The sequence below is a fragment of the Chroicocephalus ridibundus genome, chromosome 8 (genome assembly GCF_963924245.1).
Source record: "Chroicocephalus ridibundus chromosome 8, bChrRid1.1, whole genome shotgun sequence".
NCBI lineage: Eukaryota > Metazoa > Chordata > Aves > Charadriiformes > Laridae > Chroicocephalus > Chroicocephalus ridibundus.
In genome coordinates, this window is record NC_086291.1 from 11,597,595 (window position 1) to 11,611,606 (window position 14,012).

The 14,012-nt window shown below is 59.3% G+C and overlaps 1 protein-coding gene across 1 annotated transcript in view; it reads left to right on the forward strand.

The window, feature by feature from the left end:
- The window catches only part of EIF2B3 (eukaryotic translation initiation factor 2B subunit gamma), a 103,011-nt gene extending 101,706 nt beyond the window's left edge, over nt 1-1,305 (forward strand). Inside the window, exon 12 of the mRNA XM_063344728.1 lies at nt 1,081-1,305. Coding sequence (XP_063200798.1) covers nt 1,081-1,133 — 53 coding nt within the window. The 3' untranslated portion in view covers nt 1,134-1,305. The remainder of the gene's footprint in view (nt 1-1,080) is intronic.
- The last annotated feature ends 12,707 nt before the right edge of the window (nt 1,306-14,012 follow it).

Genomic DNA, 14,012 nt, shown 5'->3' on the forward strand with positions numbered 1-14,012 from the left:
GGGGCATGGGTCAAACCACCTGAGCTCCACCTGAATAGGTGTCCAGCTCTCAGAGAGCAATTTAGATTCACCGGCCCCCTCACGGTACCCTGAGGACACCCACTTTGAGCACATGGTTTTGTGTCACACTCTGAGGCCACATGCTTGGGTTTTTTAGGCACTGGGCTTTCAGTTGCGTGTTTTTATTATTTTGGCTTTAGATTCCTTATTTGCAGTCCTTCCCTGACAAGCTGCTTTTGCATTTTAAAGGGAAGGCTCTTTCAGTACAGTGCATTAACTGCGCTGGGGCAGAGACTGGCACGTTAATGTGTCCACCGGGGCTGTGCAGAGCTCCTGGGAACCGGCAAAGGGGTGACCTTGTAGAAATTGCCCCTCCAACAAATACGCTCTACAGGAGCCTGCGGTGGGCTGTCCACAGTGACCCTCAGAGATGATAACTGCTCAAAGACCTTGCTTCACGCGGATACTTTTGGAGAGGCTCCATCCAGATTTTTTTAATCCAAGAGGGAGAAGTCAGGTTTAAATTAAAAAAAAAAAAAGAAAGAAAAAAAGCAAAAAGCCCTTTGTTGTAAGATGCCAGGGTTGAGTTGGGATTGCTGAGAGGGTCTCCGGCTTTCTTGGTAATGGCCCCTTGATGCTCAGCAGCCCCTCTTTTCCCTAAGCTCCGTGCAGTTTGGGGGCACACAGCACATTTCAGGGCCAGGGTGTATTACTGATCTTTAATTTTATGTCGGATCTCCATGTTGGATGTCAATGGTTCTTTGCCTCGACCTAGGTATACACCTGTCAGCAGCAGCTGTGACTTCCGTCGGGCCTCTCTTGTTTAGTAGTGACACATACACGTGAAAATTCTCATTAGAGAAACCTCCTGATGTTTAGTCAGTTGTTTAGGCTTTTGCCATGTGTGTGGGATACTGTCGGAGAGACGCTGGAGTCCAAAGAAAGGCAGCGAATCCGTGTTCGAGTTCCCCAGAATCTGCTTTTCTCATTTGTTTTAAAGTTGCAGATTTGAAAAACGCAAGGTCTGAAGCAATGCTGCAAAACTCAATTCCTCTTCTTTTCCTCCCTCTCTCTTTTCAGCCAAACATGTTAATGAAGTCATTGTGGGCACCGAACAGCTGATGGAGATATAACCCGAGTAGGTTTTAAAGATGATTTTATGGAAGCCAGCAGCAGAACCAGATGTTCAAGCATCGTAAGATCATCCGTACAGATCAGTACTGGCACGGTTTACCCTGTCATTGCTCTTTTCCTGTTCAGCTTTATATTTATGTCTTAATAAAGAAGTATTTACAGAGCGGTGTGTCCGTCGGCCCCCTCCCCCCTCATTGGGATGCACGCGGGTTTGTGCCGGGTAATATCGGTTCCTGCGCGCCCGGCGAACGCACTGTACTTTTCCAGCAGAAGGGAGAGCGGGGACCACACAGACTGTGCCCACTCCAAAGAATGACTTAGCCGCCCTGCCTGCGATGTAAACCATGTCCCCGCGGTCCTGCAGCCACCGTCCCCGAGCCTGGGAGAAACCGCTCGGGATGCTGCTTGTGCATCTCATCAACGCAGCAGGCGGGCAGCGAAACACAGGGGTAATGCGGGCTGCTCCCTGCAGCCCGGCAGCTTCGCCAGCCTCCTCCTCCTCTCTCTCTCTCTCTCTCTTTCTCCTGATGCTGCCCCATAGCACAGAAGTGTTTAAGCTGCGCCTCTTCTGTAATGCAGTTGAGAAGTTTGGCACCCATTTGCATCAGGGCTGAGTTTGGTCCGTTACTTTGAAATCCTGCCCAAGAGCAAGTATGTGAGAGGGCTGGCAGGAGCGGGGAGCGCGGAGGGGAAGCGGGGCGTAAGCAGTGGGTACTCTCTGCCTTATTTTAATGCTTCTTTCGCTTGTCGGTCCGCTGTTCCTAATCCTGGAAAAGAGGTCCCTCCCCACATCTAGGTGATCTGTGGATGACTATACCTACGCCTGCGAGATGAGTCGAGCATGCTAATGTGAAACGCACGGCCTTGTGGTCAGGGGTTGTGCCAGGATTGTAAAGCACCTGGATGGGATTGAAACACAAGCTGTTCTTTAACGTTTAGAAATTGGACACAAGTTCCTACCTAAAAGCTGTTTATTGGAATCTAGTAGGATTCAACAGGACATTTATCTGCCCCTGGCAGTTTGACATCCAGAGGTGCTTACAGCAACTGGCTGGGATGATGTTTCATTAACTGAAGTGATAAATTTTAAATGCGTGCTTCATGGGCACCAGTGTCCCCTGGGGAAAATTACCATTTCCTAGCTAATTTGACAGAAGAGAGATTATAATCCAGACATTGCCCGAGTTTCATAAACAAAATCCCTCCTCTAAAGGACCAGATTGGAATGGAAAATACGGGTAAGGATGAGCTTCAAGGCCTTTGACAAGCTGCAGAAAGAAGTAGCGCGCTGCAGTTCGGCTCCGGCTTTGTGCTAGAGGTTTTGCCGTGTGTATGTGCGCAAACATGTTCCTAAGGTACGAAGCCTTTTTTCATCCAAGGATCGCGGAGGCTTTACAAAGGTTAATTAAAGAGAGTTCTTGTCTCTGTGTGCGGCAAGGGAGCGAGGCATCCATTTTGGGTGTGTAGGAACAGAAGCCGAGTGGAGCGTAATTACCTGGCTTTTCATTTTACCAGAAGGCTGTGGCAAAGCCGAGAGAGATCCGCAGGGACTTTGACTCCCGGTCCTTTTGCTTGAACACAAAGCCTTCTCCTTCTCTGTTTTTAGGATACATCTTAACTTCTGAAAAGCCCGCATCCCCTTATTTAACAGCTACAGCTTTACCTCCTTGTGCCTTAATTATATGTTAAAGTCTCAGTCCTTTTGTTTAGCTAATTTAAGAAGAGGGTGGGGGGCTCGTTACTGTGGCGGTTAGAATTTAGCATTAATTTAGTGTTCTCTGACACTTGAAAACCTGGCCGGGATTTGAGGCGTTTTCTTTTCCTTTTTGCCTTTTACGACCTGCAGGTGTTTGGTGTGAGATAAAAGTAGATCCCAAAGTGAGATTTCACAGCACAAATTATCAAAGTGAAGATTCACTCTTGATGTAGTCTACGTGTGTGGCAGTAATTATGAAAAATAATTCGGGATAATAGGGCCTTCAGGAATCCCAAGGCAGGCACTGGGAGGTTAACCCTTCCTCATCTAACCTGGTCTCCACGCCGCTGTCATCATCAGGTGAGCAGATGATGGGTTGAGTCGGGCAACTTTACAAACCGAGTGATAAGTCACCATCTTCAAGAAAATCAGGGAGGTGACTGAGGAAAAGAAGTTCTGTTCCCAGGTAGTTTTGGCTGTGACTGTTTGGTCCTAGGTCATACAGACCTTCAGGAAGGTGTTACTGGTACGGGCTGCTCACCAGCTTTGAGGAACAGGTCACCTCTCAGCAGGTAAGTCTCCTCACTTTGCTGCTCTGTCACACCCAGGCAGCTGAGGGTCACAGCCCGTGCCCATCACGGTGCTGTTGGCGCTGAGGCGGTGTTTTATAGGCAACGTTTCTCTGAAAAGATGGAGCTTCCCAGCTCTGCAGACACTGGTGCTTCCTGGACAGGCTTTTCCTGAACACTTCCTTGGCAGATGTACAGCTGGGGTTGAAGTGAGAAGGTTCTTGCAGTGACATGTCACGTGCTGCATCTGCACGCGGTAAAGCAGAGGCTGGTGAGGTCCCCAGCCGGCAGCACCTCTGGCTCCTGGGTTTCACTGAGCCGTGTCCTGCCAGTGAAAGCTCCTAAAAGGCTCTTTCTGTGACCAGGGCAGCAGGTTGGCGTGGGTGCAGAGCCCGGCGGCGGTGTGTGTGCATCATCCTCTGGGTCCTGCACCCCTAGCACACCGTGGCAGTGGCATTGTCACTGTTGGTCCGCCTGCAGAGTAGGGTAAAGCACGGCCTCCAGCCAGTGCCTTGTGTGTTAGCATGTCCTGAGGAGCTCCAAGGCTTCAGGGGCTCCTGAAGCTCTGCCCAGGCTGCTGTGAGAGGTGGGCACCACCTGCAGAAGCTCTTCAGCAAGGTCCTTCCCAGCGTGTTTGCAGCCGAGCCCATTTGCAAGACGCAGATTTGGGAAAAGCGTTTTTTTGGCGGTTACAGATACCCAGAGCCGTGACTCGCCTCCCTCAATGGTTGTTGTTTGCTGTTGTAGGTGACTTGTGATCTTTCAGGAAGCAGCAGCTGATGTGATCCTCTCTGCAGTCAAACTGGAGTGGATGGCTCCCATCTCCCATCTCCCTGGCTGCCTTGGAGTGGGGCCACACGAGGGGCAGGCGGACAGCCAGCCATTCCCGGCTTCCCACTCTGGTGGTGTTCAAAGGGACACAAAACCTTCTTTGCATCAGGCTTTGGTCTCGCTTTTGGGGCACTTTTTTTTGGCTTTTGGGCAGGAAGGGGAGAGGAGCGCCAGGCTGAGCGGTCATATGGTCTCAGGTCCACAGGACTGGCTCCCCCATCACCTGTCAGGTTGATGCTGTGTGTGCAGCCCTAGCAGTAGGACTCTTCTGAACCTCTTGGAGCTGGGCATCACAAGGACTCACCAGCCTTTTACTCCCTCCAGTCCCCAAGGTTTATTGTGCAGGGCCGTGTTGCTCCTGCTGGTTTCCTTGCTGCCTTCTGCACCCCACTCTCCTTCCTCTGCCTGCCTGGAAAGAGTGGTTTTCACTATGCCCTGCCCATCATGTGGACTTTGCTGGTGGAACCTTCTCTCCTGGGAGAGCAGAATTTCCCGTATAAACCCCTGCAGGTCTGGGGAACACTGATGTGTTCAGGAGGTGCCTTGCTGCCTCCACGCTGGCCCAAATCCGCAGCCAGGGCCAGTGGCTGCTCTGGCCCCTGCCCTGGTGCCTTGCTAGGGACAGGGTTAGATGGAGCCCCAGGTGGGACTTGCAGAGGACTCGCCTGCGCCAGCATCGAGGGTGTGATGACCGCACATTGCACAGTGGGTGGTATAACCCGCTCCCCAGGTACCGCCGGTCCCTGGACACCGCAGCAGCCATCAGTGCCGCCCTCCTGTCACAGGTGGCCATTCCTGTGGCCTTTGGTCACCTGTTTGTAAGGACTGAAGATCGCAGCGGGCGATCGGTGCTGGGTCCCTTGGCATTACAGGCTGCCCACTATGCCCCATCCCAGCCCGCCCAGTGCCATGGCGGGGAGCGCAGGGCACGGGGCCCTCCTCGCCGGGCAACCCACAGGGTTAACTGGGGGATGTGGAGGTGGGGAGGGAGGAGGACCCCTCGCCGGGGTCCGGTGCCCAGCAAACCCCACCAGTGCCTCGGCAGCAGTGGCCCCGCGGAGGCTGCGCTCGCTCTCAGCTGGGCGCCTGATTTCTGGATCCTGTCGGTTTTCACTCCATCTCCCGGGAGCTGAGGTCCACAGCCGCGCCTCTGCCTCCCAGACGGGCCGGCAGACAAGAACTTCCTTCCAGGCCCTATAGACAGACATTTTATATACGTTAAAATACGTGTGTATATAAATATGGAAAGCAAGAGCTTGGGAGAGCTTGACTCTAAATAAACTTGTATGTTTAAGGCTTTTAAAATGCTAATGTTGAATTTCGGGGCGGGGGGGGAGGATGCGAGGGGATTGTTGGACTGAGCACCAAGACAGCTGATGAGCTTGGATCGGTGCCTTTACAATTCAAGGAAAAATGGGATAGTTTGGGAAGGAAAAAGGGATTTTCTTGTTTTTGTTTTTAGTAGAAAATAGAAGAAGCTGCCTTCTTATTTGCCTCCCTCCCCCAGCGCCGGAGCAGCGAGCGACTGGTGTTGTATGCATAAGCTATTCCTTTGTGCAACATCTAAATGGTTAATTGTGTTTGAGGAAGATGTACGGGCGAATGGAGGGACCACCCAGCAAGAGACAGACAAGAAAGAGCGATCTCTGAAATGTTTAACCAGAGAGAGAGCAAAGTTGTTTAAAAATATTTAATTTACAACATTCCACACTGCTGATTATAAATTGGCCGTCCAAAAACACTGCTGCGTGCGGGGAGGGATCCAGGCAGCTTGAAACAAATTCTTGTGATTGTTTTTCCTATCTTCCTCCCTCCTTTCCTTGGGGAGTTTAACCCCACCGCGGGATGTGGGTCGCCCCGGGCAGGGAAAGCACAACCACCGACCCCCGGGACCACGGTGCTGACACCTGCACCCGCGGCTGGCACTGGGAGAGCTGGGAGGGACGGTGAGGACCAACTGACCAGTGATGCCGGCGGCAGTGATGGGCACATTTGAGATGGCCGGCAGGTAAAGGTCCTGTAGCCCCTTCCCTCTGATTTTCACCCCAGCACTGGGATTCCCCCAAAGCATCCAGCCGTGTTCCTGGGCAAGGAAAGACGGGAATCCCCCAGCGATGGGTTGGGAGATGTGGGAAGCCGAACCCAGCCAGGCTGTGCTGCCCATGAGAGGTCCCTCACCACCGCGATGGTGCCCGCTCTTCGGGTTGGTGGCTCTCGGCCACATCGCCCAGCCATTCCCAGCAGCTGTTGAGCAAGAGCAGCTTCTCCCCCTGCTTGGGCCTTTCTGCAAAGGGGGTGGTTGGTGCCGGATGCTGGGAAGAAGGGATTTGGCCGTGGTCTGCTCACGGCTGCTGCTGATCCACGGCTGGCTTCGATGCAGCCGGTGGCCCCGGCTCTTCTTCTCCCACACGAAGGGCTGGGGCTGCTCTGCGAGGAGGGACAGTTCCCTCCGGGTGGTGGCCAGGCCATCTCCCCATCACTTGGAGATGGCTCCTGCTCCCACCGCAACGTCCTTTCCAGCCCTCATAGCCCCCGTTCCTCTCGCGGCGAGGGAGGTCTGGGAGAGGAGGCTTCTGGGCTCCTTATCGTGCTGCCCGCAGGAGACTGAGCAGGCAAAGGATGCACGTGGTGGGGGTCAGCCCCTTCTTCCCCAGCCAACCCTGCCACTGTCCATCCTCATGGCCATCACCCCAGGAGCTGGAGACCCACCATGGCCGGAGGGTGCCGGGGAAGGGGGGAGGTGTGCAGCCCCCCAGCTGGTGATCCTGTGCTGCAGAGGGGATCTGAGCGGAGGTGAGGGAAGGGAGGGATGCAAGAGGAACCGGGATCCAAAAGCGGTGGCTGGTTTTGCCGCGAATCCCTCCTTGGCATCTCCTCTCAGATCCTGCTTTGGGGAGTGAAGGCCCAAGAGCTCTCACACCCCTGCTGTCCCAGGACCCTGGCCATGCAGCCAGCCCCCCAGGAGCCCTGGGGAGCCACTGGGGAGGGCAGGGGTCTCGCCTGCTCCTGCCGGCTCTCCTGGCAGGAACGGGGCGCAGGGAGGGCTGCGGGGCTTGTTGCTGGGGATTGCCACAACTTTCCTAACCCCTAATGAGCTGGGAAGCCTCGCCGGCCACCTGGGCGCTTCCTCGCATGCAGCGAGGACCTGTGAGAGCCCAAGGAGCCGGGGTTTGGCTGCTTGCCCTGGTGGCGAGCTCGGCTCTCGGTGGCTGAACCGCTCCGGGCCCTGCCAGCCCCAGCCGGTGCCGAGAGCGAGAGCGGAGACAAAAGAGCTTGTGTCCGCCTGCCAGCAGCCGGCCCCGCCGAGCGGCCGCCCGCCCAATTAAACCGTGCCCGCTTCCCATGCGGCAGGGGCGCCCGGCGGGCTCGCCGGCCCCCTCCTGCAGCCCACCAGCCCCGGGGGACCCCCACCCCACGGGACCTCCCCTGCCTCCCTGCAGGCGCCAGCGCTTCGGCGGCCCTCGCTGGGCACTGATACGCTCCCTCTGCCCTGCGGCAAGGGCATCAGCAGCAGCTCATGATGGCGATGGCTACCCCGTCCCCAAGCCCCAAGCGTCTCCTCTTCCCTCCGCCTTCCTCGGGCCCTGGGGCTCAGAGCACCCCACCAGCGCAGGCAGTGGGGGTGCTGAGCATCCCTCCCAGCTCCCGCTCCACACAAGGGCCAAGTCAGGATGAGACGTAGCAGCAGCAGCCACCACCACGGCGGAGCATCCCCACACCCCGACCCGCGGGGCCGGTGTCACATCCACTTAGCCAGCTCCGAAAATCCCTCGCCCTGACACCTTGTTAAATACCCACCAGGGGTCACAGTTCCTGGGTTGTTTTTTTTTTTTCCTGCTTTTTTTCCTTTACCCCGCTGAGACGTTTCGGTTGGCAGGAGCCCCCCCTCCTGCTATTAGGTATCTTTCGGGGAACAAGAAACCTAGATCACTTACAAATTAATTTGGAGTTAAACCTACAGAAAATGAGAAACATGCTGCTTTGCAGGAGAGAGCGCTTGGCCGGCGATCAAGAAAAATACATCCAAACCGCCCGATGCGGCGGCAGCGGCCGGGGAAGGGGGCTACGGGCACAAGGTAGCCCTCCGCCGCATTCGGGCGCGTTTTAATGGGGCCGCGGCCTTTCCTCCCAATTAAAACCGTAGCAAACGAACAAAAGGGAGAACCTGTTCCCGGCACTGTTCCCTCCCTCCGTGGCATATGGACACCTTTTCCCAGCAGTGCGTTCCCCATCGCTGCGTCTCCGGGGCCGCAGGAGCTTGCGCCAGGGCTGGTCCTTGAGGGGGTACCCTGCATCCCCTCGCCCCACGGCGCCTTGATGGCCGGAGGGGCCGCACTGCGGCCCCTCCGGCCATCAAGGCGTCGTGGGGCGAGGGGACGTGGGACGATGCAGAGGACCCCAAGGTGGGTGGGTGGAGGTGGATGGGAGCTCCCGGAGGGTCTTGGGGAGGGGGCCGGCCGCCGCCATGCATTGTGTCTGCGGTGCGAGCGGCTGTGCCGGGAGGGGGCCGCGCAGGGGAGGCCGGGGCGGCGGAAGAGCAGTGATAAGATAAAAGGTCTGCTTTCCCATGCCGAGGAGCCGGAGGGGGCTGAGGGGGGGGGGTTGAGGAGGAGGCGGGGGTGGGGGGGGACGCGGGGCGAGCGCCGAGGCCACCCAGGTTTCAAGCGCTCGGCCTCGGCGCCTGACCCCGGCACATTCAGAGAGCACTTCCTAAATTTGTCTCCTGTGTTCCTGACTCACAAGCAATTTCCTCACCCATAAAACGGCGTCGGCATGAAAGGACCGGCCGGGACACCAATTACTTGTCACCGTTTTACCACCTCGCTGCTCACCGGTTCGTAGTCGTCCCCCCCCACCCAGCCCCCAGCGGTGCCCGGCCAGGATCTGCCCCCTCTGTCCTGCACAGACCAGGGGGACAGGGCGGTCGGGGTGCCATGGGGAAGGTACCGTGGGGCAGAGGGATCTCCAGTGCCCGGCACTTGGCATAGCCGGGTCTCCAGTGGCATCCTGAAGCCATCTCCCGACCCAGCCTGCAATCAGGGAGACATCGAGCATTCCTGGGTCCCTCAGACTAGCGTTGTCCCTGTGCTGGTGTCCCCATGGTATTAATGACACCCGAATGTGGCTACATGGGAAGGAACGAGGTTCCGTCATCACCACTGTGGTGGCACCGGGCTCGTTGCTGAGCACGGCCAATGGCCCTGCCATGGGGCACACGGCCCCACGCTGGCACGGGGCATCGCCATCCGGGGGCCTCCGTGCCCTGCCTCATCCCTGCTCCCTGCACCTCTGTGCCGCCTCATCTGTCCCCCCGGTTCCCACCGCCATTCCCAGCCCTGCCACATCCCCAGCCGCTCCCACGTCCAGGGCATGAGGATGGGGACGGGCCGGTGAGGAGGGGCAGGGAGTTGGGGGTCTCAGGAGGGGCTGAGCAGGGCCGGGAACCCCGGGGAGCCCCCGCACGCCTGCCGGGAGCGGGGAGACTCTGTGTGGCTGCGGCCGCGGCCCGACCTTCGCCGGCAGCCATTACCCACCCTCCCTGCAGCAAATCGCTCCCGGCTTCGTGCCGGCAGCGGGCCGCCCGGCGAGCGCCACGGCGGCTGCTAAACGGGTTTTATGGTGGGATTTAGGGACTTTTCTGCTGGGTAATTGATTTGCCCAGGCAGTAAAAGATCAAGGCAGGGGCTCAGACGGTGGCTCCCGGCATCTGCCCACTGAGTGGGCCTGGACGCGGGTGGCTCGGGACACGGCTGGGGACAGCGGTCCCCGATGCCACGGTGCATGGCGTGGGGTGCCACGGCCCCACAGCGATGGGGTGAGCTCTGTGGCTCCATCCAGGAGCCCCCTTGCAGCACACACCCCCCCCCCGGCTTCTCCCCACATCCTCGCACCCCCCCCTCCCCAACCCCACCACAAAACAGCCCCCAAAGGAGACAAAAGGGGCTGTTTGGGGACCTGCCACCTGCTAGTCCCCATCCTACAATACCGCAGTAAAGAGGCACCAAACAAAGGCCTTAAAATCCTAAAGGGGCCCATTCATTAGGGTGACAAAGGGGGAAAGAACTACATTATCATAATTAATCCCGGTGCTGGCGGTGGGTGGCAGGGCCCTCTGTCTTCCAAGGTGGTGTGGGGACGGCCGGTGTCACCACGTCCACACGCTATTGTGCGCCGTGGCCTTGCGGGGCTTAGGCGGTTTTTAAGCTCTGTAAACACTGCGGGACCCCCCCATGGATGCCGGGGATGCCATCCTCTCCCCCGGCCCCTGTCTGTTTGTCCGCTCGCTGTGCCCCCCCAAAAATCCCGGGCTGGGCTGGGCCTGTCCATGCCCCCTCGGTGCACCTGCTCCCAGGACCGCCGGGGGCTGGGGAAGAGCCCAGAGCCCTGGGTCCTGCTGGCGGTGCTGCGGCGGGGGCTTACTGGTCATGTCGCCTGTGCTGCGTCCCATGGAGAATTACCCCAGGTGGGATGTGGCAGGAACCCCTCTGCTCCTTCCCCAGGGCTTTCCCTGGCCTTGGAGGTGGGGATTTATCCTTTTCCTGCTATCTCAGCCCTATCTGGGGGGACCAGGTGGACTCCGACTTGGGGACCAGCCTCTCTCGCCCCCCTTCAGCCTCCTACTGCTGGGGAGGCACAGGGAAACTGAGGCACGGTGCTGCACACAGAGATACGCAAGGATTTTGAGGGGCATTAATAGCCCATCTCTAATCCCCTGTGGTGGATGCCGTCTCCTTTGGGACACAGCATCCCTTGGGACACAGCATCCCCTTGGGACACAGCATTCCTTTGGGACACAGCATCCCTTCGGACGTGGCTTCCCTTTGGGACACGGCATCCTTTGGGACAGAGCATCCCTTTGGGACACGTCGTCCCTTGGGACACACTGAGTGCCGGCTGGGGCAGGGGGCACCCCGTCACTGCCCATCCACCCGGGGGGGGCCTCCCCGCCCCTCCACCTCTCCGGCCACCCCGATGGGTCCCAGCGCTGGGCGCTGCATAGCCCTGGGGTCCCTGGGAGCCTGGTCCTGGCTCGGGGCCACAGCCGGGCGGCCTGTGCCGGCGCTTGGGAGAGCACCATCTGGTTTCCAACTAACAAACGCCCAGCTCTGGCTCCCGGCAGAGGAGTTGCTGCTGTGGCGGCGGCTGTTTACAGCGTGCCGAGGCTCTGGCATGTCCCCGCCAAGTCCCCTCTGCTTTCCTCCCCGGCCGCAGGGCTCTGGGGCTGCATCACGGCCGTGCGAAGCTCGGCCTCACGCCCTAGCCCCTGCCCGGCCTCCGCTTGCCCGGGGGATGCCGCTACCCACCGAGGCCGTTGTCCCGGGCTGCCCGTCCCCGAGGAGTGCCTGCTGCGGCGTGGCTCCTGCCCGCCGGGATTTTCCCATCCCCTTTGCTCGACGGGGTGGGACACGCAGTACGGGGACAAGGGACAGGGCGGGCTCCCCGGCCACGCCATCCCCTCTCCGGGCGCCCGGTGGGTGCGGTGCCCTGGGCTCCCGGGCTCCCGCCACATCCCACCGGCTCACCCCGGCGTCTCCCTGGGGTGGGGGCAAGGGGCGAGGCTGGGCAGGGTCCCCGGGTGGCCCTGGCACAGGGGCAAAGCCCCGGGCCCCCGCCTCGCACCCGCAGCTCTCGCAGCCACCGGTGCCGCAGAGACACTGCGCAGGGTGGGGGCTGCGCGGAGCCATTTGCCTTTAATTGAATTTATTTGTTACAACCCCAAACAATGTAAAGCAGGCTTCTCCCAGGCTCCAGCTGCCTGCCTGCCCATTAAAATACCATCTAGAACAGCAAATCCCCCCTCCCGCCTTGATATAAAACAGCCGGTCAGCAAGAAGCAACAAGCAAAGTCTCCCTGCGCACAAGCTGATCCCCGGCTCCCCGTCCCGCTCCCCCAAAATGCTGGTGGCCTACGGGGCTCCGCGTCCCCTCCCGGCTGGCTCCAAGGGAAAAAAGGGTCCTGCAGGGAGACCCAAAGCCCCCGGCTTGGAGCAGACCCGCTGCGGCACCGAGAGCTGTCTGGGAGCCCATCGCTGCGGCATCAGGGCAAGGGCAGGCTGAGCCCTGTCCTGCCCACAGGCGTTTTCCAGTTGGGTTTTCAATCCCTGTTGGCGTGGCAGGATACAGCCCTGTCACTTGGGTTGTCACCCTCCCCTGCAGATCCCCAAACTGGCCGCCCTCCTGCCAAGCCCCACACCCTCTGGCCTGGGGCGCACGTCACCGTGCCGTGACCATGTGGGTCCTGGGGTGGCGGGGGGGGCAGCTGGTCCCCGGGGACCACGGAGGCAGTGGGTGGGCAGCAGGACAGGGGTGCATGGTGCAGAGCAGGCAGGGGTGCCGGGGATGATCCTGCCATGGCCAGTCCCGTGCGGTGCTCGTGCGGCACAGGGGACAGTGTGGGCGAGCCAGGACGGGGCTGGGGAAGCCGGTCCTGCAGCACTGGGAGCCCTGGTCCCAGGGAAACCCTCAGTGCCCTGGGATGGGGCAAATCTGGCTCAGCCCTGGGACTCGGCAGACACTGAGCTGGTCTCGGTTGACCATCCCACCACTTTTCCAAGGACATTAATGCTGTTTCCTTGCCTGCGGGGCAGGAGAGCCCCAGGTGGAAACCCATGGTGACAGATAGGAAGTGGATGGAGAACTGGGCGGACCGGCGGTGCCGGAGAGAAGGAGGAGAGCTTAGTTTTTTTAAAATTAAGTTTATAAAAACCAGCAGCTGCCCAGCGGTAGTGCAGGTCCACCGAGGAAGAGGAATGGTGGAGCTGTTAATAGCAATCAGGCAGCAGAAGTGCTGAATAGCCGTTTCCCTTCTGTATTTGGGGACACGCCAGATGCTACAGGCCTATCGCCGGACGAGGGAGAAACCCTTTACACGCCGCCAAGGCCCAGGAGAGCTTGGCGGCAGCGGCTCGGGCTGGCGGGGGCCGTGGCCGGGGGGCGCGGAGGAGCCGCCCGAGGAACTCGGTTTATTTATGGGGAGTTCTCCCGTTTTTGGCCAGTAAGGAGACACCAGGTTGAGCATCACCATCATCGCTCCAGGGCGCCGGGGCGGCACATGGGGTGGGTGCTGCTCCATGTGGGTTTACTGACTCCCCCCCCCAGGTGCCCTCAGCAGCTCCTCGAGGCGCCGTTCCCGGTGGGAGCAGCACCAGGTCTGGCCAATAAAGACCTGAGCAGGGTGGAAGATGAACAGGTTATCCCTAATTACTTCACAAATTAGTGGTGCCATTTACCCCTTACCCTTTCGCCAGCCCCCTGCCCCATGGATGGGGGGGGTCTGTGCCCCCCTGCCTCCAGCCCCGGGGTGTTGGGCTTGGCTCCCCAAGGGGCAGCGCTTGTGGGCATCCCCAAAGAGTGGGGTGTCTTCCTGCCGCCCACCATGGCCCTGGGGCAATATCTGGCCCCTGGGGAGGGCAACCGGTGCTGTGGGTGGGGGGCACCCTGCTCTTGGGGGGGGATAGTTTGTTCTTGGGAAAAGGCATCGGGGGGATACCTGTCCTTTGGGGGAGGACATCTGCCCCTTGAAAGGAGGTTGCCCATCCCTCGGGGTAGCTAAAGGGGAGATATGCAGCCTCAGGGAGGGGGCTGTCTTGGGGGTGGCTATGGGGGGGCTGCACAGCCCTTGGGGGGTGGACACGGGGGGATATCCAGCCCTTAGGAGGGTTGCCTATCCCTTGGGAAGTGGTAATGGGGAGATGCCTAGCCCTGGAGGGGATACCTGGCCCTTGGAGTGGCTGTGGGGGGCCTGCCCAGCACTAGGGGGGGTGTGTGGGGGGGTGTAGGGG